Source organism: Agelaius tricolor, unplaced genomic scaffold, assembly GCF_023055355.1.
Source record: "Agelaius tricolor isolate 1412-34295 unplaced genomic scaffold, bAgeTri1.0.p SCAF_18, whole genome shotgun sequence".
Taxonomy (NCBI): domain Eukaryota; kingdom Metazoa; phylum Chordata; class Aves; order Passeriformes; family Icteridae; genus Agelaius; species Agelaius tricolor.
The window spans coordinates 12,396,457-12,421,574 of NW_027269278.1; the positions used below are offsets into that span (position 1 = coordinate 12,396,457).

The 25,118-nt window shown below is 53.5% G+C and overlaps 2 protein-coding genes across 7 annotated transcripts; one reads left to right on the top strand and one right to left on the bottom strand.

The window, feature by feature from the left end:
* Positions 1-419: 419 nt before the first annotated feature.
* TCOF1 (treacle ribosome biogenesis factor 1) lies at positions 420-20,271 on the top strand. Of its 5 annotated transcripts, none has more exons than XM_071443369.1 (18): positions 420-573; positions 1,106-1,161; positions 3,709-3,851; positions 4,593-4,699; positions 4,976-5,324; positions 6,153-6,238; positions 6,697-6,909; positions 7,481-7,750; positions 11,628-11,802; positions 11,949-12,091; positions 13,908-14,075; positions 14,484-14,715; positions 14,939-15,027; positions 15,711-15,939; positions 16,956-17,555; positions 18,641-18,738; positions 19,239-19,275; positions 19,734-20,271. In XM_071443369.1, exons 1-17 carry the CDS (start codon positions 463-465, stop codon positions 19,269-19,271), a joined length of 3,102 nt encoding a protein of 1,033 aa, XP_071299470.1. In that variant the 5' UTR covers positions 420-462; the 3' UTR covers positions 19,272-19,275; positions 19,734-20,271. The 5 variants fall into 5 exon arrangements, with proteins under 5 accessions (XP_071299470.1, XP_071299473.1, XP_071299469.1 ...); XM_071443372.1 differs by having other exon boundaries at positions 19,242-19,275; XM_071443368.1 differs by having other exon boundaries at positions 19,239-20,271.
* Positions 20,272-20,542: 271 nt separating this feature from the next.
* CD74 (CD74 molecule) lies at positions 20,543-24,577 on the bottom strand. 2 transcript variants are annotated; one of them, XM_071443373.1, is made up of 9 exons: positions 24,437-24,577; positions 23,090-23,265; positions 22,872-22,966; positions 22,730-22,783; positions 22,474-22,569; positions 22,153-22,243; positions 21,643-21,831; positions 21,241-21,326; positions 20,543-21,140 (listed from the first exon to the last, which is right to left on the bottom strand). In XM_071443373.1, exons 1-8 carry the CDS (start codon positions 24,505-24,507, stop codon positions 21,253-21,255), a joined length of 846 nt encoding a protein of 281 aa, XP_071299474.1. In that variant the 5' UTR covers positions 24,508-24,577; the 3' UTR covers positions 20,543-21,140; positions 21,241-21,252. The 2 variants fall into 2 exon arrangements, with proteins under 2 accessions (XP_071299474.1, XP_071299475.1); XM_071443374.1 differs by lacking the exon at positions 21,643-21,831.
* Positions 24,578-25,118: the final 541 nt, after the last annotated feature.

Below are 25,118 nucleotides of genomic sequence, written 5' to 3' on the forward strand. Positions count from 1 at the left end.
CGCCGCTCTCTGCTCGCCCCCATCTCCCGCCCAGGGCTGCGAGGGGCCCGGCTCTGGCCATGGGGTGAGACCCCGCATTCCCTGCTCTCCATCTCCCTCAGGGCGGTGGAGGGGCCGCCGTGGGCTGGCCGCCCTTTCCCTGCTCAGCATGCCCCGCCAGAGCGATGTGGGCACACCGTGAGGGGACCCTGCTCTTCTTTGGCGCCGTCCCCAGCCGAGGGGTGTGAGGGAACCTCATGGGGTGAACCCCCCCCGCTATTCCGTTCTCCCCAGTTCCCACCGGGGCGTCATGGGAGACCCCATGGGCTCTTTCTCTCTTCTTTCCCCCGGGCCGACTCCCCGTGAGGTGACAGACCACTCCCCACCGGTGCCCCCCCGGCCACTCCCGGCACTACGTTTCCCACGGGGCCGCGCGGCGGAAGCGGAAGTGGCGTCTCTCCGGCGCGGCACGCGGGCCGCGCCATGGCCGCCGACGGCGGCGGCGGGCGGGAGCTGCTCGCCCTCATCCACCAGCACCTGCTCCGCGGCGGCTTCGCGCGGGCCGCCCGGGAGCTGCAGGCGCAGAGCGGGCAGGTAACGGGCGGCCGGGCCCGGGCCGCGGGAGAGGCAGCGGGGACGCGGTCCCGGAGCGCGGGCCTCGGCGGGGCCGCACGGCCCGGTCCCGGTTCGCGCCCTCACCGACCACCGGCAGCGCCACGTGGGTGCCGGGCGCGCCGCGGGCCCTCGGCTCCACGGCGGTCTGCAGGTCCGTGCTGGACCCACGTGGTGTCCCGGCACCCAGCGGGCGCTCCCGGTGGCCGCGGGCCGGGCCGGCCCCGAACCGGCTGGGGAGAACGCTGGCAGCCCGCCCGGTAGAGGCTCCGGTAGCGGGGGACTGCTGCTCCCCGAACACGTGCGGCTCCAGGAGAGGTCTCCGGGGAAACACGCGGCCCTGGGTGCCGCGGGGCGGGGAGTGGGAGGGATTCACCGGGAGGTGTGTGCCGGGAGCGCGGTCCCGTTTTCGGGGGAGGGTTGGATGGGCCCTGCGGTCACTGTTCTGTCTGGTGGGCACATCCCGAAACTGGGATTGGGCCGTGCTTGACTGGTGTTCGCTCTGCTTTCACAGAAATTGCTCCCTTCCCTCTCGACCTCTCTCGAGGACATCTTTACCCACTGGGAAAAGTAAGTCACAGGAGGGAATGAGTATCAAATAGATGGCAGACTGTGCTGACGTCTAGGCTGCATGGCATGAGTGATTTCTATTTGGTGGAATTCCACGTTGTCAGAGGATTTCTGGTGATAACTGTCCACGGTAGAATTCTCTCCTAACCTTTGGTTTCACAGCAATTCGTTTCACGTATTCAGGATTATGCTTGGAGATAAGTTGTTATTTTATTTTTGAGCACCTGATGCTGTTTGTGCTGGTTGATGCTGCAGTGTTGTGGAGCTCAGAGTCATGCTTTACTGTAAGAAATCTGTTCCAGTTCTGTTTCACTTTCTTTTTAAAGCCACGTGCTTTGCAGGATTATTGACCCGAGAACAGAGGAGTTGAGCAGGTGCTGAAATGCCAGAGCTCTTGCACGGACTTAAACCTTGGCATAGATCACAGATGCTGTGACTCAGAGGAAATCTCTTGGTTTCAGCCTGTCCTTTCAAGTCCTTACACGTTCCAAACGCCTTCCTGCACCCTTACCCCCCTTTGAAGGTCTGCAGGAGGGAGCCTTCCCATCTGTGATGTTTGCACCCACCCTGTGCCTTGGTTGGATGTTGAGTGCTGCTGTGGCAGCCTCAGTGCTGGGTTATCTGGGAATCTGGGGGTTAGGAGCTCTGGACTGAGGATCTTCTTAGCATGGCTGTGTCAGCAGCCTGGGGAAGAGTTTTTTTCAAAGGTGTTTTCAGCTCAGTGCCTCGTGCCTTGCTCTGGTCCTCCATACCTGAGCAGGAGAAAGGCTGGATGTAGATGAGGATGTAGCAGCATAGAAATGGCTTTGCAGTTCCTCCCTCTCACAGTTTGTTGCTCTCCTGGGTGCTGATGGTGATCTTCCCTCGTGCTGGTTATCCTGCCTGCTGCAGCAAACCCTCCCAGACACCCTTGCTTTTAAACTTAAGGGGCAACAGGGCATTTGCATCAGGTTTGATTCCTCTTTCTTCAGCATCACCCTTCTGTCCTAATCCTGCCCCACAAAGACATCTGTCTGTTATTCCTGGTCTGCCTGGTTGGGAGCGAAAATGAGGGATGTGTTGGCCAGTATCTATCCTGGAGTGCTCCTGTGGGTGAGCTGTCTTTATCACATCCTGTTGCTTCATGGGCTTTTAGCCCAAAAATGTTCTTCCTTACCCTGTGGCTCTTGCCCTTCTCACCAAGGCCACCCTGGTGCTGTTCTCCAGAAACTCTTCCAGACTGAAGAGCCTGAAGCTGAGATTTGCAGTTCCACAAGTGACATCCCTCCAGAGCTGCATTTACACTTGGAGGATGCAGAGAGGGGTTGAAAGGGTGCCTGGGAGCTGGGGAAAGCTGGACCAGCCCAGCCCTAGGAACAGCCTGAGCCCTGCAGGCCTCAGATATTCCAGAATGCCACAGGGACAGTGCCAGCAGACACCATTTCTTCCCCTCACAGGGTATCCCTGAGTTCCTGGTCACTCACAACAAATTCTCACATCACTCTGTGCTGTGCTGTCAGCTGCCACTGGATCGGAATGGTGTTGCAGGATGAGAGCTACCTTGTTGCTTTATTAAAAGATTATTGGAGTAGTTACAGGACTTTCTAAGGGCAAACGTGCCTTTGGCTTAGCCTGCTTGCACAAAACTTGCTGTTACAGCTGTGCTGCCAGAACACTCTGACACCAAGCACAGCCTTTACTCATCAGATTGTTAAACTAATCCTGTTTTTAAAACAGATGAACAAATAAAATGGGCCAAACTGGCCCAGAAGTGAGGATATTTGCTTCTGATAACTGTGTGTCCCAGGGCTTAGAAGCATTGCCTGTGTGAGTCACACCAGCATGTTCCCAGTATTACCCTTGTAATAAAGCAAATGTGTTATCTTTAATTCTCAAATGAAAACATGGGTAACTTTAGCCACATCATCTCTCCTGGTACAGGTAGGATTTAGAGCCTGGAGAAATCTTTCTCCAGCTTAATGTTTGAACCCAATTGAGCAGCTTAGGTGTTTAATACTTATGTGTCCTTTTCCTCCTCTTTTACTAACACATCTTCTGTAGGTCCAGCCACTTCCTTTCTTAAACTTCTCTGCAATCTGACTTTCCTTTTGACTTGGGAGCCCAAGTTCAAATGGCTTTTGTACCCTTTAGATTGGCTTCTCCTGGCCCTGTGGAATGCCAGGACCTGGTATTTTGGGGTTATCTGCCCTAACCCTGAGGCTACACTTACTCTGAGGCTGTAGCCCCTGGAGAAAGAATTTGTTCTGTAGGATGCCTTCTGTCGAGCACCAGCCTGACTCTGTATGTTTTTATTTCTCTGCTAAAGTAAGAAGGAGTCTGCCTAGGGCACAGAAAAATCATCTAGGTTCTGTATTTACCTGAATGTTGCAGGAATATGTTGCTCTTGGAAGTTTACTGTATTTCCCACCCCCCTTAGGAATTCCTCTGTAGAGAAATTACACTGCCTATTCTTAGGCTGGAGCCTGATCTGAGAGTAAATGAATAATTATATTCTAATTTGTTCAAGATATTTTTTTCCCCATTTTGACACCTATTGTCTTCCCTCAGAACTCCACCAAATTCCAAGAGAAGAAATGTGAGTGATGAGGAGGCAGCAATCCCAGAAAAGATCAGAGTTCCTGATCCCGTGAGCAGCTCTGAGAGCTCAGAGAAAGAAGAGGATGAGAAAGAGAAGGCAAAAGCTGCAAATGGTAGGAGCCTTTCATCCCCCTGGAGCTGACAGGGTAGGGCTGGAGACTTGTGTAGGAACAGCCCAGCTTGCTTGGCTGGAGAAAATGCTTGTAAAGTGATGGCTATTTATTTGTGCTCATAGAAAAATAGGACAACTAATTTAGCATCCCCTTCTCATGTGGAGTTTCTGAGGAGCACAGATGTCTGCTGAGGCTAGAAAAAACCTGTTATGATTCATTGGGGAGGGATGGGTGTTGTGCTGGGTGATGAAGCTTTGGGAACCTCTTTCTGCCCACTATGGAGCACCTCCTAGTTGGTCCCAGGTGTGTGTTGGGCCAGCAAAGGCAGGTCTGTTTCATGGATCAGGGAAGGTCTTGATTGTTAGTCTGGAATGCCAGTGCCCTCTGTCTGAAGTGGGGATAGATCTTGGGTGCAGCTGATGTGGGAGGTGTTGGCTTGCAGAGTCTAACAAAAACTTGTGTCTGATACATTTTGGCAGATCAGTCTGATCTGCTGTATACCAGCCTTTAGAAAAGTGCAGATCTTGACAGATTCCCTGTCTTGGTGGCTGGGAAAGGGATGGGGTGGAGGAGCAAAGTTCTTGCCTGTCCTGGGGACAGCAGTGGTGGTGGTCTTGGGTCAGGTGTGCAGATGGGACCCTGCTGCTGGGGCCCTGCTGCTGGGGCCCTCCTGCAGACCAGAGACTGTGTTGGTGTGAGAAACACACTGACACAGCTGCTCTGTGGCTCTCTCCTGTGCAGCAGCCAGCCTTCCTCTGGCCACGAACTCGGTAGTCAATATAGAAAGCAGTGAGGAAGATGAGTCCTCATCAGAAGAGGAGGATCTGGCTGGAAAAGGTGCAGTGACGGTAAGGCAACGCTCAAGGCTGTCAAGGCTGGTGGTACTCTGAGGCCAGGACTGTCCCATGCTCCTCAGCATGTGTAGAATTGTGTCCTGGGGTGGAAATCATGTTTAAATGACCCTCTTCTGCTGCCATAAGCCTTTTCTTAGATATCTGTCCCCCAAGCACTGCCCTGAAGAACTCTATGGCTTACCTTGCTGCCACATTACTGTTGCAGGTACATTGTCTCCAGTTTAGTTCCCCATCTGTGTTTAGCCTTCTAAGTTCCTTTATTTCCCATAGGTGACAGCAGCTGTGGTGGGTGGCAAAGCTGCCAACTGCCTGCATTCCCCTCCCAAGGCTGCTGCCCCAGCAGGCAGAGCAGAGGCGCTCTCTGCTGCTGACAGAACTGTGCTCTCCAACAAGCAGCAGCCCAATGCCCCAGCTGCAGCTCCATCCCCAGCCAAGGCCCAGAAACTGCCTGGTCCTGGAAAGCCTGGACATGCCACAGCAGCTGTGGCCAAAGTAGGACAAAGCAAAGCACCAGTACCAACCAAAGCTCCAGAGAGTTCCAGCAGCAGCAGCGGCTCCTCATCCGAGAGCGAGGAGGAAGAGGAGACACCGACTGCAAAGGCCCCAGCCCCCAAAGCTGGTAAGGAGCCTGCAGGGTGGTGTAGATGTGTGTGAGCTCCAGCTCTGCTGCAAATTGGATCAGAGACGTGCCTTCAGCTTGTTCCTTTCAGCTCCCTTGCTGGAAAGCTGAGAGTGATGCTTGTTCCTTGGGGAGGCTGCTAGAACATTGCAAAGCAGCCAGCTCTGGAGCTCCGTGGGATGAGCGCAGCGTGCTTGCTCCCATTTCAAGCAGCAGATCCTGTGCTAAGATGTCTGGCAGCACCCAGCACGTACCCAGGGGTTGGGGCTAACAGTGTAGCATGTCCGGAGGAGGTGCAGTACTAATGCTGCTGATACTTTCAGCTTTATGGAAAGGCCCTCCAGTGTTTTCTCTTTATTCCCAATTGCAAAGTGATTCGTTTTGGGGTTTGAAATCTTCAGGGAAATCTTTAAATGCTTTGAAGTGTGTCTGTGTGTGTTGGAGGAGGAGGGTGAGAAATAGATCATTAAAGTTCTGGAAATGATCCTCCTCTTGGCTCTTATCCAGAGGAGGCCCAGCCAGGCTGGGTGCCTCTGCAGGGAGCTGTGTGTGGCTGGGCAGCACCCCATAGGGTCAGAGGGTGGCCAGGCAGCATTTCCCATCTCTGCCTGCACTCAAGGAGAGGTGTTTGTGGGTCAGCATTTGTCTGGAGAAGCTGTTCCCAGCAGCCTATTGATGTTTTCAGCAAGGCTAGGTCCCCTTCCCTGCAAATCCCCTTAGCCCTCTCTGTGGCTTGTTTTGCTTCCCTGACTTCAAAAGCCACATTAGCATCACACTCTGGGGGCCCAGAGCGGGCAGCAGCTGTGACATCTCCTCGTTGTGTTTCAGAGCCAGCAGCTGGGGCTGAGAGCAGCAGTGAGGAATCAAGTGAGGACACATCCTCTGAGGAGGAGCTGGTAATTCCAGCCATCCAGGTAACCTCTCCAGCACGGATTCTTTGTCCCTAGGAAATCACTTCCCCTCTTTTGAAGAAGAGAGGAAATGCTGCAGTGCTGTATTCTGACAGCATCCCTTACCTTGGGTGTTTGAGATCCCCAAGACCAGAGCATATACCATGTGGCTGAGAGCCCCACTAAACCCTGCCAACACCAACCATTCTATTCCAGTTTTTTCTAGTGCCTGAGGCTGAGGGAGATCCTTGGATCTGTAGGAGGTGATTAGTATGCAATTTGATGGATATAGTCAGGCAGTCCATGGAGAAAATGACTTGCTTCAGATAAGCCACGGCTCATGGGTCTGGAAAAGCCTGTCCTGGTCAAAATTAGCAATGTAGCTAGCTTTAAAACAGATTCCATGCAGTTAGAACTTTCAACTATTTTCTTCTAAGGTGTTACCTGATTCTCCTGTTCCCTTTTGTTCCCCCTGTTCCCAGGCCAAGCCAGCTGTGAAAACAGTGCGGTCTAATGCAGCACCTGTGAAAAGTGCACCTGCTGCTTCAGTGTCCCTGAAGAAGAATGCAGTGAAACAAACAGCCCTGGCAGCAAGCCATGCCAAACCAACATCAACAGCAGCTCCCAGGGCTGCACAGCCCAGTGACACAGCAGAGAGCAGCAGCTCCTCAGACAGTGAAGATGAACGTCCATTGGTAACCCAAGTGCCTGAGATCCTCCCTCTCCTTGCATGCCTCTCAGGGCTAGGAGCTGCAGTGAAAAGAAAATTTTGTAAATGCATGTAGTGTGTAGCAAAGTCATGTTGGGGGTGGGAGGAAGGAGGCATGAGTTGTTAAAAGGCACCTCCGTGTCTTTGCTCTGAGCTTTAATCAACCCATTGTGCCTTTCTTAGAAAAACCCATCAGTACCTTTAAAAGAAAGAAAAACCCAGTGATTCTTTTCCCACCTGAAGAGGCAAATTAGCATGGTGGAATTTGCTTCTCAGGTATAAATTGCAATAAATAGTGTCTAATTTGTCAAACTAGTGCAGCTCAGCTTCCCTACTGTGGAGATTGCAAAGTGCTGCCTTGTACCTCACTGGGGGGGACTGGTAGTAGCAGCAGACTGATGAAGAAAGCCAGTTCCTTGTGTTCTGCCAGTCACTAATCTTCCTTCAGGATTTGCCTTTCCGGGGGGGCTCTGAAATTTCTTCCCTTGATTATCTGAGCAAATTAATTATACTGCTGTGGGATTTGCCTTATTTCACTCTGTTCATGTCTTGTCCAGACAAAGCCACCTCCAAAATCCTCCCAGGCCATCCTATCCCCAGTGAAACCTACAACAGCAGCATCACTGCCTGTCAAAGCAACTCCAGTAAAAACACTTCCAGTGTCCCAAGGGAAGGCAGCACCAAAACCAACAGTGCCCAAACAGGTTAAAACCTCACTGGGAAAGACTGCTGCTCCCACGAAGCCTGCTGAAAGTAAAAAGCCAGTGGAGAGCTCTGCCTCATCAGCCACTGAAGAGGAGGACCTCCCTGTGCCCATCAGCCAGAAGGTAGGTGCTGCATTCAGCCCAGTGCCAAGGCATGGAGTATACAAAGACAAGGGTTTATCCCTTAAATGCTGCCACTGATCTTGAAACACCAGGAGTACCTTGTTTCTCACTCCCTCAGAGAGGAAGATCTTTCTAGTTGGAGGCAAGTACAGCCTCACTCTTCTCACACAGGTGTACCAGAGGAGGTGGGAGGCAAATGGTTTGATGCCAGCTATTCACTTGTGCCCCTCTGGAGTGGCCTTGTGTGCAGGGTCACAGGTATCTTGGTCTTGGCTCTCCTGTGGGGTTTGTTCAGAGTTCTCAAACCAAAGGAGAAGGACTGGGAGCTCACAATGGACTCAGGTGGCTAAATTCAAAGGGATGCAAATCCCTTCCTGAGAGCATCCCTAGGCACATTGTACTGAGACCTTCTGCCTCAAGTCTGAGCTGCAGGGGCCTTCAGAAAGTGCCCTGAAAGCAGTCTTCAGGAGATGCAGCCTTACTGTCTGCAAGGGAGGAAGGGAAGCTGGGGGTAGAGCCTCACGTGTCCTTGCAGGGAGGCTCTTTGTCAACACGTCCTTTGACTATTGACAGGCAGGAGCCAGCAAGGCTCTGCATTTTTGTCTTCATAGCCTTGGTCTGCTAAGGTGGGTGGAGGGGGATGTTTCTCTCACAGTTGGCTCTGTGCTGCTCTCTTCCTGCATGATTGATTATATGTGAAGATTCAGCTCTAGGTGACAGGAGCAGCTATTTAATAGCTGTGCCATGAGGTCCCACTGTAAAACCATAGAGAATTGTCCATTTTAGCAGGATTTATGTGCTGGGGTAGGTTTGTGTCCTCTGGTGTTGGTTCTGTGAAGCTTTCAACAGCAAGTTTTACCTGCTGATTTAACCACTTCAGCATCTTCCCTCTTGCAAACTGACATGTACCCCTCCACAGCCAGAGTGAGCAAGGAAGAGCTTGTCATGGAGGGAGCTCTATTTTTGCTATACAGGCTGTTCCTTCCCTTGTTAGTAGCCTGCAGGCAGGGACCACGAGTGAAGCCTGAAGATAAACCATTGGGCTTAGCTGTGTCCATGGTCCTGTCCTCCCAGTCAAACTCTTCTTAGCTCATTCCTCACCATCTGCTACTTGGGCATATGCTAACCACTGACTTACTATATCCTGCAACTTCCTCTGGCTTCTGTGCAAGATCCAAACAGATACAGAGCGTTGGAAGCTGCTTCATCTTTCCCTGTGGGGGTGGATTAGCACAATTAAAATGAACATCATGCCTAAATTGAACTGCTTAATTGGTATGTTTACCCCTGAAGACTCAGGAATATTTAGTCAAAGAAGTTGACAAGGTGTTTGCATATTTTGGGGGGACAGGGTAGTGATGGGGGACAGTCTGATCTTAAAGATGCTGTGAGCTGCTTTTCTTTTGGAACTGCTAATTTTGCTCTGTGCTTCTTTCCTGAGTGTTTTGAGCCAAAGGTGGCACTTGAGCCCTCTATAGACAGGCTTTGGCTTCTGTTTACAAGGAGTGGGTGTGAGGTACACGTGCATCCATGTGTTGGGAACCCGTGTCTTCCTTGAGCATCCCAGGAAAACCCGCGTGGGTTGTGCTGACAGAAGTTGTGCCAGCAACTTTTAATCTTGGACTGCAGGCTGCGTGGGGAGAGGCCAAGTCTCCCAAGAGACAGAGGGTCTCTTTTCCTCCTTGAATGCTGTTCCCCCTCCTGTGCAGGTGGCAGTTGCCCCTTGGCTGGGCTGTGGCACAGCTGAGGTGCTGCTCCCAGTGCTGGTACAGGCAGTGCTCACACAGGCAGTGCTGGAGTGTGATTTTACAACGTGCTGGGCACACGTGGCTCAGTGTTGTTCCTCCTCTTGTCATGCAGCGCTGCAGGATGCAAATGGACCCAGCGAGTGGCAGATGGGTTGTGCGGGAGCTGAGTCATCACACTCACTGAGCCACAGGCAGCTCCTGCTTTGGGGGCTGGAGAGGGAGCAGGAAAAATGATTTCCTCTTGAGTTATTTTCCTCCTCTCTGAGTTACTTCAGTACCTGTGACTCTCAAGCTGTCAGGAGCTCTCTGCCTGGTTTACCTGCTCCCTGGATGTAACTTGGCTGTGCTGTTGGCCAGATCCCACCTGAGACTGTCATCCATTTGATGTGGATGGATGGACCTTGGCTGCCTCCCAGGAAGTTCTGAGGCTGTGTAAACCTTATGGTGGTTTCTGTTATGTTCTTTCTGTGTGTGATGATGCCCCTGCGTGGCAGCTCTTTCCCACTCCATTGCTAAGTTAGAAAATGGAGCAGCCCTGTGCTGTGCATCCACATAGAGGGAGAGGCCAGACCATTGCTATGAAGCACTTAAAACTCAGTGGGCTCTAATCTTGGGAAGCTCTTCCCTTGCACAGCAGTGTTTAGAACAGCAGAGAGGAGTTAGCACGTTCAGAGCAGTGTGTGTGAATTCTTCTGACTGCTTCAAGTACTTGTGTCTCTTCAGCATTGCAAAGCTGGCCTCTCTCCTGGAGATTGTGACTCACTGGTATCAAAACAAAACAGAGAAGTGAGGTTTGCGGTCCCCCCTTCTCAAGCACTTGTGGAGGTTTCTGTTTCTCTAAAGCAGATTCAAAATGTGCTTGGCTCGTTCAGAGAGCTGTTCTGTAATGGGATAAACATGCAGATGCTGTTGTCTGTTTAGTGTTTGGCTTGGAGATGATAAACAGTGCCCCAATGGCAGCCCATGGCAGGGCTGTGCCAGGAAGCTCAGTGGGATTGGTCCTCCCAAAAGGCTACGCTGGTGCTCTCTGCTGTGGGCTGTGGGGGTATCACTGCATTAGCAGCATAGCAGGGATGGTGCAGCTGGGCAGGAATTTCTCATGGAGCACCAAAGCAGGCTGGCATCACATGCAGGGTGCACAGGGCCTCCCTGCCCTGGCAAGCACTGTGTACTCCTTGGCAGAGCAGCCCGGAGATGAGCCATGAGTGGAGTGAATGAGCGGGTGCAGAGCACTGCCAGCCTGGGGAATTTCTGCAGGAGGGGACATTCCCAGACCATTCCACAAGCACTTCCTCTGCTCTGCCACCACTGACCTTCAGTGTGCAGGAGGGGGATCTGCAGCGCTTGGAGAGGAGTCAGGAAGAGAGAGAGAGTCTCACCTGGCAGTTGTGTATGTGGGGCACAGGTGACTGTGGCTTCCTGGTGCTGACACAACAGGAAAAGTGGCTTGTGGTCTTTCCTGGAGCATCTGAGTGTTGACAGGTGCTGCAGAAAGACACAGCCCAAGTTAGTGTCAGAGGTGTTTTGTTGTCTGGAGATTTCTAAATTCTTAGACCTGTTGACAAATCAGCTTCCAAGTTGAGTTGCTCTGTCTCTGCCTGCCCTGTGTTCCCAACCCTTGTGTCAGCCCCGTGTCTACACTGAGCTCTCCAGCAGCTCTGGGCTGTAGCTGCTCCAGTGCTGTGTCTGAATCTTGCAAGTGTGATGGCCCAAGGCTTCCCAACTCTTACTGATTCCCTGAACTGTGGCTAGGTTGTGCTGAAATGGCTTCCTTGGAATGGGAGTCTTGGGGTTGCAGTGCTTCTCCTGTCCTCAGCCAGTGTCTCTGTCTCAAGAAAGAATTGCTTTTAGAAGCTTATATGTACTATTAGCCTGTGTGCTCATGTAAAATGTGCTTGGGCTTTCTGTCAGAAGGAAATTGCTAAATTCAGAGGGATCTGTCTACAGCAGCTCAGCCCAGGCAGTGGCCGAAGCCCTTTCACTCATAACACACCAAGGATGGTGAGAATGTTAGTAACAGCTCTGTTAGGGTAAAACAAAACCCAACCTGAGCTGAAACTGCATTTAAACTCCTAAACAACACCTGTACTAATACTGCATTTCTGGGCCTGTGTTTCTTTTTTGTTAAGAGGTTATCAGACCAGCCCAGGCCTATTCCCAACCTGAGCCAGGCTGCTAAAGCTGGGCAGCCTGAAAAAGCAGTGGTCAGCACCTTGAAAAGCCAGGTTTCAGAAAGTGGGAGCAGTGACTCATCTGACAGTGAAGAGGAGTCTCCTGCAGCCCAGGGACAGCCTTCACCAGCTGGTAAGTTGCCTGGTAGTAGCCAGGATCCCTCACCTGTATCTTTATGGGTTTCATACTCTCCCCTGCACATGGAGCAGCTCCTGCTCTTGATAGCCCCAGAGAGCAACTCTTTCTCACAGTGACAATCTCTTACACTTTTCCTGCAGTGAAAACCAATGCTGTGCCCCAACCAACAAACGTGAAAAAGGCACCAACTTCAGCACCAGCCACAGCCCCTCCAGCTGTGGACAGCAGTGAGGATTCCAGTGAGGAGTCAGATTCAGAGGATGAAATAGTCCCTCCTTCCCAGGTGAGGAGCTTGGTCTGTAGTGCTGCACTCTCAGGAGGTCTCAGGAGTTGGGAGGTGGTGGTTGTGCACATGGTGAGCAGTGCAGAGCAGCCTCCCCTTGGCTGCATTAGGTTTCCTTGGCCGTGTCCGTGGGTCTGGCTGACCCCAGCTCTGGGTGCACATCTTAGCCACAGCAATCCTGCAGTGTGTGAGAGCAGTGGAGAGTGTGTGCTCTGACAGGAACGTGAGTAGACACACTTTCCCTGGGACTCTGTCCCCTCTGCTCTACTCCAGGAATTTGGGCTGAAAAAGCAGCCAAATCCTTACAGGAAGAGTTTTTCCATGACCTGTGTAGTAGCTCCAAGGCAACCCATTGCCTGGTTCCTCACAGACCTCTGAAGTTCTTTGCTTTTCTTTTCCACAAGCCTTGGGAGGATGGCAGGATCTGCCGTGAGGGTAGCACAGCAGTCCTGCTGCCTTTTAGCTGGAGAGAAGGGAAGGTGACCCCATATCTGTGCTGAGAGCACCCCTGAGTGTCATGGAGCTGATCCCAGCTGTCCCACTGGAGTCTCTTTGTGTCCCCATGCCAGTCCTGCAAAGCTGTGGCTGAGCTCCCTGGGGTCAGAGCTGCCTTGGTGTGAAGCTGTCCTGGGGGTGTCTGCACTTGTGCTGCAGTTTGAGCCCAAGAAACCACATTAAAAAACCCACTGACTGAGGAACATGGCTGCTGTTCCACATGATGGTGGCCTGGCTGGTGTTCTGAGCTCAGGGCTTGGTGGCCAAGCTCACTTCATATCCCACACGTGCCTTTGCTGGGAGGGGGACATTATGAGCACTCAGGAAACCCTTCCCCATGTTGGCCTGAGGCTGTAGCTGGTGGAAAGGCTGTCTCCCTCCAGCTGATGGGCAGGCAGCCATCCTGAGCTCTCCTTGAGTACAGCATGTTTACATTACTGAGATTTTATACAATCATGCAGTTGCTGTAACTTGAGCTTTGTGTGAGAGGGCCGAGAGCTCGCGTTGGGCTGCAGGGCGAGCGGGGCCTGCTCCTTCCCAAGGCAGATGATGTGTGGGGGAAATGTCAGCCCACAAAGGCCCAGCTTGTCACACATCTGCAGGGGGAGAGCTGCTCACACAGCCTCGTCAGTAACACAAACCAGGAGGCTGAGTGCTCCCCTGTGGCTCCTTCTCCCTCTTCTACTGGCATTTGTGTCATGGTCCTGTCCTCAGTGCCTGGTTTCCATGCCCCTGGCCTTTCTATTTTTAACCCCTCTTATGGTAAATTTGATGGGAGGTTTTAAATGTGAGGCAACAAAATTGCTCTTGTTAATTTGACCCCTAATCTGTCTTTTGGCTTGTGGACCTGGAGGCAGATTTTCCCTGTGGTTGGTGTCTTTGTTCATCTTTGTTGCCAATTAACTCTTGCTGTGTGATTTTCAGAGTGTAAAAGACATCAGGGAGTCCAAGTGCCCGCTCTGCAAAGGTTTACAGCTGCAGACTTGCTGGTGCTGCAGTGGGTAGGGATTCACAGCCTGCAAGCACAGCACATTTCCCCTGCCTGCCCTCAGGGTAGGTGCCTTTGGGGCACTGAGCTAATGCTTTTGGCACTTCTGGGGTGCTGGCCCTCATTTCTGCTCCTGGCTGTGCCAGAGGCCTTGCTCAGAGGCTCATGGAAGGCAGAACTGGTTTGTAAAGGAGAGAATTAAAAAACAAAAGGTCTTGGTGCTGTGCTGAAAATGATGGAAAGGCTTTGGAGTTGGTGCTGGATTGGTGTATGCCTCTGTATCTTTTCCCTCCAAGTTTGCTCTGTCCTGAATTTCTTTCTCATCTCTTTTAGAGTCTGTCCCAGCAGAATGTCAAAGTAACTGCAGTTTCGAGCATGATGGCTGCAAAGGCAAATGCCAGCCTGCCTTCAGGGAAGAAGACAAAGACCCCTGCTGTCCCTGCAGTGAGCAGAGTGTCTGAGAGCTCAAACACTGATGAGCACAACATGCTGGCAGGAAAGGTAATGATGGAGGAGACCAAGGTGGGGAGCTTTCCTGGGGAGAGGGAGAAGATGGCTCTGCCTGGGGCTGGTGCCACATCCCCAGCTGAGGGAAGTGTTCATGAAGCCAGGAGAGAGGGGCTGCCCTATCCTGACCACAATGATCCTGCTGTGAGATGAGGCAGAGGAGCAGAGGGCAGCTCTGGTACCTTTGCTGTTCCTGTCTCCCAGCTGGCTGGCTGCTTGTTTCCTTTTGTGATAGCAGCTGTCTGCTTGGCTTGGGCTGACTGTGATACCAACTGGAGCAGTACAGCTGAAGAAGGGCCAAGATGTTTCAAGCCCATGTACTCTGGGCTGCTGCTTGTAGTTCATGGATGTGGGCAGTTACTTATTCCTCCTTCCAGATCTATTTCATCTCCCTCTCCCTAGGTCCCTGCTGCTTCTAGCCAAAAGCAAACGGTTCCAGTGGGAAAAGCTGCTCCTGCCAGCACTGCCATCCCAGGAAGTTCCACTGCCAAGGCAAGGCAGCCAGTCCTGCAGCCAGGACAGGACACCCACCCAAGCCAGGCTGTGCCACCCACTCATGCAGAGGACACCTCAGACAGCAGCATTTCCTCCGACACTGACGAGGAGGAGGTACCCAAGGAGCCTTCCAAACCTGGTCAGTTTTCAGAAGATGCTCTCGGTGCTGCTGGGATGGGGACAGCCTTTTGTTACCCTATGGCAGGTTGGAAGTGGTTGGAGAGGCATTCCTCCTCTCTAGCCTGGCAGAGCACTCCCCCTTTTTTGGAGGCAGAAGGGCTTTTGGTGGCAGTGCCTGTGCTGGGAAGGTGAGCTCAGCCCCAGGCAGCAGTGGTTTAACAGGAGGAATTCTGCTCTTCCAGCAGGCTCCCTACAGAAACCAGGAGGGACCCAGCCAGCCCACAGCTCCTCCTCAGAGTCCAGTGAGGAGGAGGAGGATGCAGCATCACAGGTATGGTATTGAGCAGGCTGGATCCTCTCTGGTCTTGCAGCTGGCTCCTAAATAGGACTGAGAGCCAATTCTCATCCATAGCAGAGGGGGTGCTGGGTGGATTTGCCAGCAGATTGGTGGGGGTTCCCCAGTGCAGTGGTGTGAGCAAGACCTTTTGGCAGAGAGAGAGAGAAGCTTTTGAACCTGGAATGCTTCCCCAGGCAGCCAGGCCTTGGGTCCAGGGTTCATGGTGCCTTCCTTGGGAGAAGAGACAGCAGGATATGGTGCCTTGCAAGGGTTAAACCAGAACTGGTGCACAGTGCCAATAGCAGCAGGGATTTTTTCCCCCCACTTTAGTTTGTAACTTAAGCCATGTCCAAGCCATGAAATTGCCTTTGTCAGTAACGTGCAGGGCGTGCAGCACATCTGCAGTGCATTAAGTGTGCGTGGGTGATGGCCAGGAGCCTCCCCCAGCCTGCCTGCCTTGCTGGGTGAGAACAAAGGAGAACCTCTGGCTCAGCTGGTGTCTGTCAGTGCTGGCCCCTCTCCTGGTAGCCCTGGGCTCTCAGAGCTGGCTCCACAGGTGGCCAAAGGTGGGCCCTTCACTTGAAGTATGAGGATAATAGCAGCAGAGACAGAGCTGGATGTCTGGTGTGTGGGAGGCTGCCCTGCTGTGACTCCTCAGTGTGTCTGTGCTGTTTCAGTCCCTCCTCACAGGCTACCCAGTCCTCTCCAAGACCCCAGTAACACCCCATGCACCAAAGACGGTTCTCCCCCAGCCTGGGGGTGAGGTGGGGCCAGGGAAGGCAGCTGTGAGTGCTGCAAACTCCCTCACCAAGGGCTCCCTGAAAGCAGCCATGGCCAACAGCTCAAGCAGTGACAGCAGTGACTCTGACACAGATGACAACCAGGTGGCTGCAAACCACAAAGCAGGTGGGTCTCCTTTGGCAAGGTTGGGAATTTGCTTGGCCCTGGAGCAAAGCTGTGCTGGCACAGGGGGGGTGGCACCGGGGAGGGTGGCACTGGGGAGGGTGGGCCCTGTTCCCAGTGTGTCTCTGCCGTGGAACCCCAGCATGGAGCTCTGCTGCCGTCTGCTGGCTTCCCTGGCCACAGCACAGCCTTCACCCTCAGCAGCCTGCTTGTGCTGGCTGCCTCCAAGGCTCAGTGCCTTTGCCTCTTCCAAGATGTGCTTTAACCACATTAATGAACAGGAGCAGGTAGGGCTCTCCCTGGAGCCAGTGCACGCTGCATTGCTGGCTTCTGTGGAGGGCTCAGACACTGCCTGAAGAACATCTGCTGCACAGTGCTGGTATTCAAACCTCCCCTTGGGCTGTGTGGGCTCTGCTGCACGTCTGGAGAGCAGAGGAGGGAAAGCAAGTGAGAAGACTTGTGGAGAAACAGAATGTCCCACCCTTTCCCTGGTTTGTTGGCAAATTGTAAAACTTGGAGCTGAAAGCTGCTTCTGCTCTGGTGTGACCCTGGCACCTTCAGATGAACTCTGGCCCGCTCCAGAAGTTCAGATGGGTCTGTTGGTCCCTTGGGCACATCATGAAATTGTGCAAAGGGCTGTTGAGGAAGTCAGAACTATCTATATAGGGGCTCAAGAGGTCCCAGGGGCTCTGGGCTTGGCCACTGGTGGTGATTGCAGGAGGCAGTGTGGGGGCCCCCACCACCTTGGGAAGTCCCCAGCTCTCTGGGGATGGTGTCCTGGGGAAGGACTGCTCCATCTATGCTCACCCATCTCGTCAAACAGCCAAAGCTCTTGTGGCTGTTGTCACCCACTTCAGGCTGAGGCATCTTTCTCTGATTCCGCTACAGATGCCAACAAGTTTAGCTTTTTTTGGGAGAAGAACAGGATGCTCCTCTTCAAATGCATATTTCTATCCTCCTGTGACTAGTCTGTGTCATGAATGCTCCCTGAGTTTCCCTGTTTTTGTCTGTTTCTGCAGAAAACAACCCCCCTTCAGGGCAGGGAGCTACAGAAGCCTCCAACAAAGAGAAGGTGGCAGGAAAAACAGAGCCAGGTCATGCCAGCCTCAAAGCTTCCTCACTGAAGAAAACCCTGGCCATGAAAGAGAACAATGTTGGGGCAACAGGGGTGCAAGTGACCCCAGCATCATCACATGCCCTGCCCTCCGTCCCACAGCCACAGCAGCCAAGCTCAGGGAGTGAAACTGAGGTCACCACTGCTGCTGAAGTCCCTGCAGTGCAGACAGCAGAGGGCTCGCAAGTGAAGAAGAAGAAGAAAAAGGAGAAAAAGGAGAAAAAAGAAAAGGAGAAAAAGGAGAAAAAAGAAAAGGAGAAAAAGAAACCATCCTCCACAGCAGACAAGGCTGTGAAAACATCCAAGAGCAAAGACAAAGAGAACAAGAAGCAGAAAACGTCTCAGAAGCGGAAGCTGACGGGAGAGGATGGGGCTGTGGGGCAGCCCAAGGAGAAGAAACGGAAAGGGCAGGCTGATGAAGAAGTACCCAAAAAGAAAAAGAAGAAAGCAGATGGTGACCTGGAGAAGGTGGCAGGCAGCAAGGAAAAGAAAAAATCAGCTAAAAGTAAGCATCTACACTTGGGGCCTAGTTTGCAATAGGTTCTTGCAGCTGATGTACTTTCAGCCTCTGGTACAGGGCCTTGCAAATAGCACCCACTGTCCCACTGGCTTCCTGCTTGGCTGCTTTCCTCGTGGAATCAGTCATGTGGCTTGAAAAAGGTCTCTCAAGATCATCAAGTCCAACCATTAACCCAGGCCCATCCCCAAACCATGTCCCCACATACCATATCTACACATCTTTTAAATGCCTCCAAGGTTAGTGACCACACCGCTGCCCTGGACAGCCTGTTCCAGTGTTTTAACAACCCTTTTAGTGAAGAATTTTTTCCTAATATTCAACTTAAACTTGCCCTGGTGCAACTTGAGGCTATTTCCTCTTATCCTGTCACTTCTGCCCCTTCTACAGTTTGTTCTGTAGTGGCTTACTCTCTGCCCTAATCCAAAGGCCAGGTTTTTTCTTTACAGTGCAGCCTGTATTTGCAAATCAGAGCTGGTTTTGTGCTGGATCTGGTAGAAAGAAAAGAAAAAAAAGAAAGAAAATGAAAAATAGGGAGGGGGGATGTGAATTGGCTGAGCCAGGTCTGATGGTGTTTCTGTTCTGCTGAAACACAGCCCTTATTTTTGGAGGAGACAGACTTGTCTATTGGCCCCTGTGTGAGCTGTTTAACAGGGGTGAATGGAGCCTGTTGAGCAGTTGTGCTGAGCTGAACCTCGTGTCCATCCTGTGTCAGCAGCTCCCCTGGCTCTCATTTCTGCCATGTGCCCATCTACTCCAGCCCTGAAGCAGTTCCTTGGAGCAGGTGGGCAGCAGGAGGGGGAAAGAAGGAAATTCTGTGTAATTCCACCCATGTGTGTGCACAGATGGTGGGATCAAGCTGCTCTGGCTCAGGGGTATTAGGGAAACATCCCTGGGTGCAGCTGCCTGTGGGTAGGGCTCTGCCTTCACCCAATTCCTGCTCTGGAAATCTTGCTCAGGTCTAGATGTGATTGAAATCTTAACTGGAAATGCTCCTACCAGTCTGTGCTCCCTCTCAGAGGCTGACAATACCAGAGTCCCTCTCTTAGTTGGCTTTTCTTTCCCACTCCTAGAAAAGAAGGCTGGAAAGGAAAAGAAGAGCAAAAAAGCATCTTTGGAAGGGATGCCTGTGGCAGATGGCTCTGCTGAGGTTCACAAGAAGAAGAAGAAGGTATGTGTCACACCCTGGGCTGTGGTGCTCACCCCAGCAGGAGAAGGAAGAGAGCCATGTCCTGGTCTTGCTGGCAGTGCAGGGAAGCCCTCAGTTCACTGTGGCCAGTCTGGAGGCACCCTGACCTTTGGCTGGGGTTAGAGTGACTCAAAGGGCTTGTTCCTGTATTGCTGCCCTAGGAGATTCCTCTCCCTGGAATGCTCAAACCCAGGGACCCTTTTGGTGGCAAAGGACTTATTAGTCCTGTCTAAGGAGCAAGTGCTGCTCTCCAGCTGTCTGCTCATCTCATTCTCAGCAGAAGCTGGACTTCCTGAGGCCTTGGTAGACTTCTGCATCCCATCCCAAGGGCTTGAGGGGTGTCAGAGGGAGACTACAGGATGTTCCTTGTGGTGGCTGCCACCTCTACAGGGACATGTCCGTGAAGCCTCTCTGGCTTTGCTGGGTCCTTCATATCTGTGGTGTAAATGATGCTGATGTATCTTCTCCCCTTTCCATTTTAGAAGAAGAAAGGAGCTGATCCTGAAGGATTGTGAGAAGGTACATGGCCTGTGGGGACGGCCATTGGCACCCTGAGCGGCGTAACCTTGGCCACATTCAGAACTCCTGGGCCAGATTTGGGAAGACAAAAAGAGCCCTCTGAGAGCTCCCTGAGCCAGCCTGGCCTTGGATCAGAGGGCCAGGGAGTGGAGCAGTGTGAGGAATGTCGTGCAGCCATGTGCTGGCTGCTCTGGATGTGTCTGACCTCAACTCTGTAGCTGCTGAGATGTCCAGCCTGGGTGTTGCTGACCTCTGTCACCAGCAGAGATGAGTGGCCTCTGGCAGTGTCTGTCTGTCCCTGCTGACCCCCTGTTCCAGGGAGCTTGGAAAAGTGATGGGATTAGATGGTGATGTTGTTGCCACCTGCAAGTGGACCAGATGCCTTTGCCCACGCTCTGCTCAGCTGTAAGGCTGCTCTCCTCCTCCCCATCCCTAACTTTTAACTCCTCTCCCCAAAGGTACCGCATTCCTGTGATTAAAGATTTATGGGTGAAGATCAAACAGAAGAGAGGAAAAGGAAGCTCACCTGGAGAATTCCAACTTTTTTTTTTTTAATAGTAATTTATAATTTCTTTTAACTGTGACTTTTAGAACAGTTGTGTAACTTTCTGCCTCCTCCTGCCCTGCTGAGGCTCAGAGATGTGTTTATAGTCCCTCCATATGGAATGGAAGTGGAGGAGGCAGTTTGAGCAGAGCAGAGCATAAACTGCTTTTCCCCTTGTTGACACCCAGCCATCCCTTCTCTTACCACAGAGCTATATTTTTGAGGAAAACTTTTACCTTTTTTTCCCCTCCTCCTGTGACTTGTGGTGTCAGTCCTTTTGCTACTACAAAGAAAGCTCTCGGGTTTCCTTTTTATTCTAACACTGACAGTGGTGATTATCATGTCCCTGGAGTTGCACTGAACAGTTGTGTCCAGCAGCTGTTCTCAGCCAAGGCAGAGTTGGTTTTTGTGTTGTTTTTTTATGAAATACAAAATAAAAAACAACAAACAGATTTTTCTTCCGCTGCTTTCAGGGGAGGCCAAGGCTGGCTGGCTCTGGAGGGTGTTATGGGTGGGAGAGCAGAGCCCAGGGTCTGCCTGTCTGGGGCAGGAGGACCCCAGGGTCCCAATGAAATCAAACAAGGGATGGGATAAGGAACACAGCCAGTCCTGGGTGGAGACACAGCTGTCCAAGTGCCTGCAGAGATTTTTTATTATCTCTTTTTTGTGAAGTTTCATTTCTTTATAACCTCAGACAGCTGCAAACAGCACACGAAGCCCTGCTGGAGTTGCTTACAAGGCTTTGTTATTCAAAAGTTTATTTGAGATTATTAGCTTGTGAGATCATTTGTAAAGGAACAATCAGATATATTCAGGAAAACGAGAAGCACCTCTGCCTATGCTTACCCACTGCTGAGGCTGTAGGCGAATCTCTATGTACAAATCTGAGCACTCTAGAATAAAAACCCATTTACTCCAGGAATCTAACAGGGCTCCAGCCTACAGCAATCAGTTAAGAAGCTGGTGGGGGTTATTTTGCTGCTTTTAATATCTATTCAGCCTAAGGAAGCTTAAGTTCTTCAGCAGGGGTGAGCTGCACTGCTGCCTGGGTGTTGTTGGAGGTCAAGTCAAAGAGAACAGGATTTATGGATCTGAGGTGGTTGAAATCATTTTCCAGCCTGCTCTACCCACCCTCTGAGGGGACTCTGTCTGATGGTGGTGGCAGCTGTGCAGCCAGGGAAGGGTGCCCAGGGATGCCCACTGTTAACTGTCTTGGAAAAGCAATGTAAGAGCAGAAAAAGAAAAAATTATTCAAAAATTAGCCGGGATGCTGAAGGAGCCGGGATGCTGAAGGCAACTGCTGGCATCCTCTTCTACTTTTCTGTGGGGGAACAAGAGGAGGTACTCAGTAAAAGAGCTCAAGGACTTCCCAAAACCCCTCTCCAGCAGTCCCCAGGACTCTGGGGCTCTTGGACACTCACCTTTGCTTGGGTTCACACGTCGACCCCAGAGAAGATCATCTCCTCTGGGTCTGGGGTGCCAGCAGCAGCACTGGGAGCAGCAGTGCCTGCAAAGGGAGCGCAGGATGTGGGTGCTGGACCCTGGGGCTGCCCCATCACCCACCCCCATCCCTCTGAGGGCAGCAGGGGGGAGCCTGCACCCAGGGCTGAGTGGGGGGCAAGGGGGGCTCATGGAAAACCCTGATTACTGCACAGCTCAGCTGCAGCTACCCACGGGGGGCTGTCGGTGTTGGGATCCCTCCAAGCCTTGACATACTGGCACTGGATGGGTGAGGGGTGCTCCCTGAAGCCTGCATGCCCACCTCTCCTAGCTCTACTCCCAAGCAGTCCATGCACATTACTCCTTCCTCCCTGGCCACCTACCGGGGCAGTCCAGCTTTTCCCGAGTTTTAGTGCCATTAATCTCGGTGCCATTTTTGTAGCAGCACCAGCAGAAGCCGCTGGAGAAGTTGCACTGCTTGGGCAGGTAGTCGCCGTTCTCATCGCACTGGGGGCGGAAGTGGCCCAGCAGATCGCTCCCAAAAGCTGCCTCTGCTTGGCACTTAGTTTGCACTAGGGCAATAGAAACGGAGGGGACACTCCATCAGCCCCCAGGCCCTTCCCCTCAGCAGGAGGTTCTGTCCACAAACAGTTAAAGGTGAACAAGCCCCTGCTCGGGGACCTTTCTGAGGCTCTTGGTCTGACCAGGGATGGAGGATTTGAGGTGGGGCTCCAGCCTTTTGTTCACCCCAAATGCCCTACAGGCAGAGATGTTCTGTGATGTCCTAACAGCCACAAAACAGGGGTTCCCCACACAACAAATAGATCCATGTGAGATATCCCGTGACACCATCTCCCTGCCTGTGCCCAGCTCTGCAGCCCCATCCCCAGTACCTTTCTCTGCTGGGATTGTCTTGCGGTCCTCAGACTGGGGGTTGTTGGCCATCAGAAACAGCAGCCACTTGTGCAGCCAGGACTCGAAGGACTGCAATGAGAGGGTCCAGCACATTAATGGGCATGGGGGAAGTTCAGCCCAGGGGAGCCATGTCCTGAGCTCTGGCTTGGACAGGGAAGGTGGTGAACACCATCCCCTCCTCTGGGTGGGAGCAGCCCAAGCCTGGCTAAGGCCAGACTGTTCATCCTGATAAATGTCCCTTCCCAAAGCACTCCTGGACAGGAGGCAGGTGGGACAGGATGACAGTGACAAGCACTGACCTTCCAGTCCATATGATTCATGGTGCTTCTCAGGTGCTTCAAGTTGTCCATCAGGTTGTCCTTCAGCTCCGGGAACTTCCTGCTGGGGTCTGCTTGCTGTAGAGCAACCACCACAGTGAGGGCAAAGAAAAATGAGGTGGGGGGGTGTGGGTTTGAGTTCTGCTGGTATCAGCCAGACATGCTGCAGGAGGTCAGAGCTCCCACCAGCTCTGAGCACCCTGAGGGACCCCAGACCAGCAGGGAGCAGGGGACTTACCAGCAGCAGGTGCTTCACGATGTCCTCGGTTTTGTTGCTAGCAGGGGCCTTGAACTTAAGAGAAAAGGCAAAGGGGCACTGTGAGCACAGCAGCAAGGCCTGAGGGCAGCAGGAGTGCCAAGCAGTGGTGGGCTTCTCTTACCGAAATGTCTTCAAAGGATGATGCAGGATGCAGGACATTCATGACCAGAGGTGTGTTTGCCTTGGCCATCTTCATCTTACTCACTGGCTTGGCATCTGCCGAGGAAGGAGAACTGTGAGGGGACCCAGCCGGGTTGGGTGGTCCTGGAGGGTCCTGGAGGGATTCATCCCCTCTCCCCCTCCACCTCCCAGCACTCTGGTGCCCATGGGGCTACTGACTGGCAGGCAGCTTCCTCTGCAGAGCCTCCAGCTGCAGGTTCTGGGAGGTCTTGGTCAGCTTGCTGATCTGCCCGCTCTGCTGGTACACGTAGTAGACGGTGACAGCCTGGCCGGCGATGAGCAGCGCCACCAGGATGGAGAGCGTGGAGAAGGCGGCTTTGCGCCCCAGCGCAGACCTGCGGGACGCACAGGGAGCTCAGCCGCCCAGCGGCAGCAGGAGGTGACATCCTGCTGTCACCCCCTCCCGGCCCCAGACACTCCTGTCCCGAGGGTTTGCAGCCAGACAAATGCAAATTCCCCCATCGCAGAGAGCAGAAGTGAAACCTCAGCACCCCTCCACACCGGGAAGCGAAACCCACAGGGGGGGCGGGGGAAGGAGGGACACGGGAGGGGGACCGAAGGACACGGGACAGGGGATTTTGGGGAACGGCATCACTCTGGGCATCGCCTTCTGCGGGATGATGAAGCCGCTTGGAATCTCGCTGGTCCACGGGGCAGAGGACACGACTCATTGGATGTTGTTTAAAATGTTGTGCCAGATCCCGCTGGCTGAATGTGGCGCTGTCGAGCTGCAGCGGTGCCCGGAGGTCACCCCCTGTCCCCGCGGCCCGGGGACGAGCAGACCCTGCCCGGCGCAGGGACAAGTCCCGAGCGGGACGCGCTGCGCGGGCGTCTGCCTGGCGACTGGTGACGTCACCGCTCCAGGGCTTCTGATTGGCTGCAAGTTTTGGGTGGGGTGTCCCCCCGCGGGGGTTGGGACATAAGGAAGAGTTGGGACATGGGGGGGCAGCCCCATAAAGCCATTCGGTTCCAGGGTCCGCTCCTGCCCCATGGCCACGCCGTCATCCTGCCTGTCCCACAGCCTCTTCCCACAGAGCTGCTTCCCCCAAAGCTTCAAGCCATGGCTCCCACCCGGTGAGCCCGGCCACCCCACCGCCACGCCTTGTCCCCTTGGCCCAGCGGTGCAGTGACCCCTTTCATCCCGCTGCCACTCCGTGCCCTCCCAATCCCACAACCACCCAATTCCCCCACCCCACAGCCGCCCCATGTTCCCCTCCCACTGCCACCCCATGCTTCCCATCCCACCGCCAGACAATTCCCCCCATCCCACAGCCCCCCCGTGCCCCTGCCTTGCCTCACAGACCCTCCCACGGCCCTCTTAGCTCCACAGTGCCCCATTCACACAGCCTGCGCCCCATCTCCTGCGCCATAGTCACTCTGTGCCCCCTTGACCCGACTGAATCCCCTTCCATCCCACAACCATGCAATACCCCCCTGTTCCACGTTCTCACTGCGCCCACTTTGCCCTCCCCGTGTGCCCCATCCCCGTGTCCCCAGCAGTGGCACCTCTGGGTGTCCCCAAGGCTGAGCACACCGCTGGCGCGGTCAGAGATGAGGTCCCTCTGCTCCTCAGCCATGGCTCCGCTGGACTCCCCGAACACAATGAGCACCCCGAGGGAGGCTTCTGGAAATACCCTCGGGTCCCCACCCCGCCCTGACACCCGGAGGGGGAGGCCAAAAAAAAAGCGCTATTGGCTGCTGGCACTTGCATCACTCGTTGTCAGGCAGAGCTCTGCTCCAGAGGTCTCCAGTTCAGAAATGATGCTGGGCACAGTCCTGAGCTCCACAGCCGCTCTGTGGGGCTTCACTGCCCACCCCACGCCACCAGCAGGTCACCGTGCCCAGCTGGTGACACCAGTGCCAGGGGCCCAGAGGCCCTGGTACCCCCAGGGAGGCAGGAGGTGAGAAAAGGGGGGTGGCAGTGGGGAGGGTGAGAGGAAAGGTGTGAGGAAGGAAGTGAGGTGCAGAGCTGGGACAGGGGGGTGGGACACCATGGGGAGGACCCCCACACCAAAAGCTGAGCAGGACCCTCCGTGGGGGCACAGTGCCAGGGTACATCCCTCCTGCCTGACCCCCTCCCCTGCTGCTGGGGAAAAGCTGCACTTGGGCTCAAGCCCATCCTGGGTCACTCTGGACCCTCCCTGTGTGGGGGTTCTTGGCCAGCACTTCTCAGGCTGAGGGGACGGTG

Coding starts and splice junctions, on each gene's coding strand:
- TCOF1 (XM_071443368.1), top strand. CDS start 463: ATGGCCGCCGACGGCGGCGGCGGGCGGGAGCTGCTCGCCCTCATCCAC. Junction 3,852..4,592: donor GAAGGCAAAAGCTGCAAATG/GTAGGAGCCTTT, acceptor TCTCCTGTGCAG/CAGCCAGCCTTCCTCTGGCC. Junction 15,940..16,955: donor GGCTGCAAACCACAAAGCAG/GTGGGTCTCCTT, acceptor CTGTTTCTGCAG/AAAACAACCCCCCTTCAGGG.
- CD74 (XM_071443373.1), bottom strand. CDS start 24,507: ATGGCTGAGGAGCAGAGGGACCTCATCTCTGACCGCGCCAGCGGTGTG. Junction 23,266..24,436: donor AGCCTTGGGGACACCCAGAG/GTGCCACTGCTG, acceptor TGCGTCCCGCAG/GTCTGCGCTGGGGCGCAAAG. Junction 22,784..22,871: donor CATCCTTTGAAGACATTTCG/GTAAGAGAAGCC, acceptor TTTTCTCTTAAG/TTCAAGGCCCCTGCTAGCAA.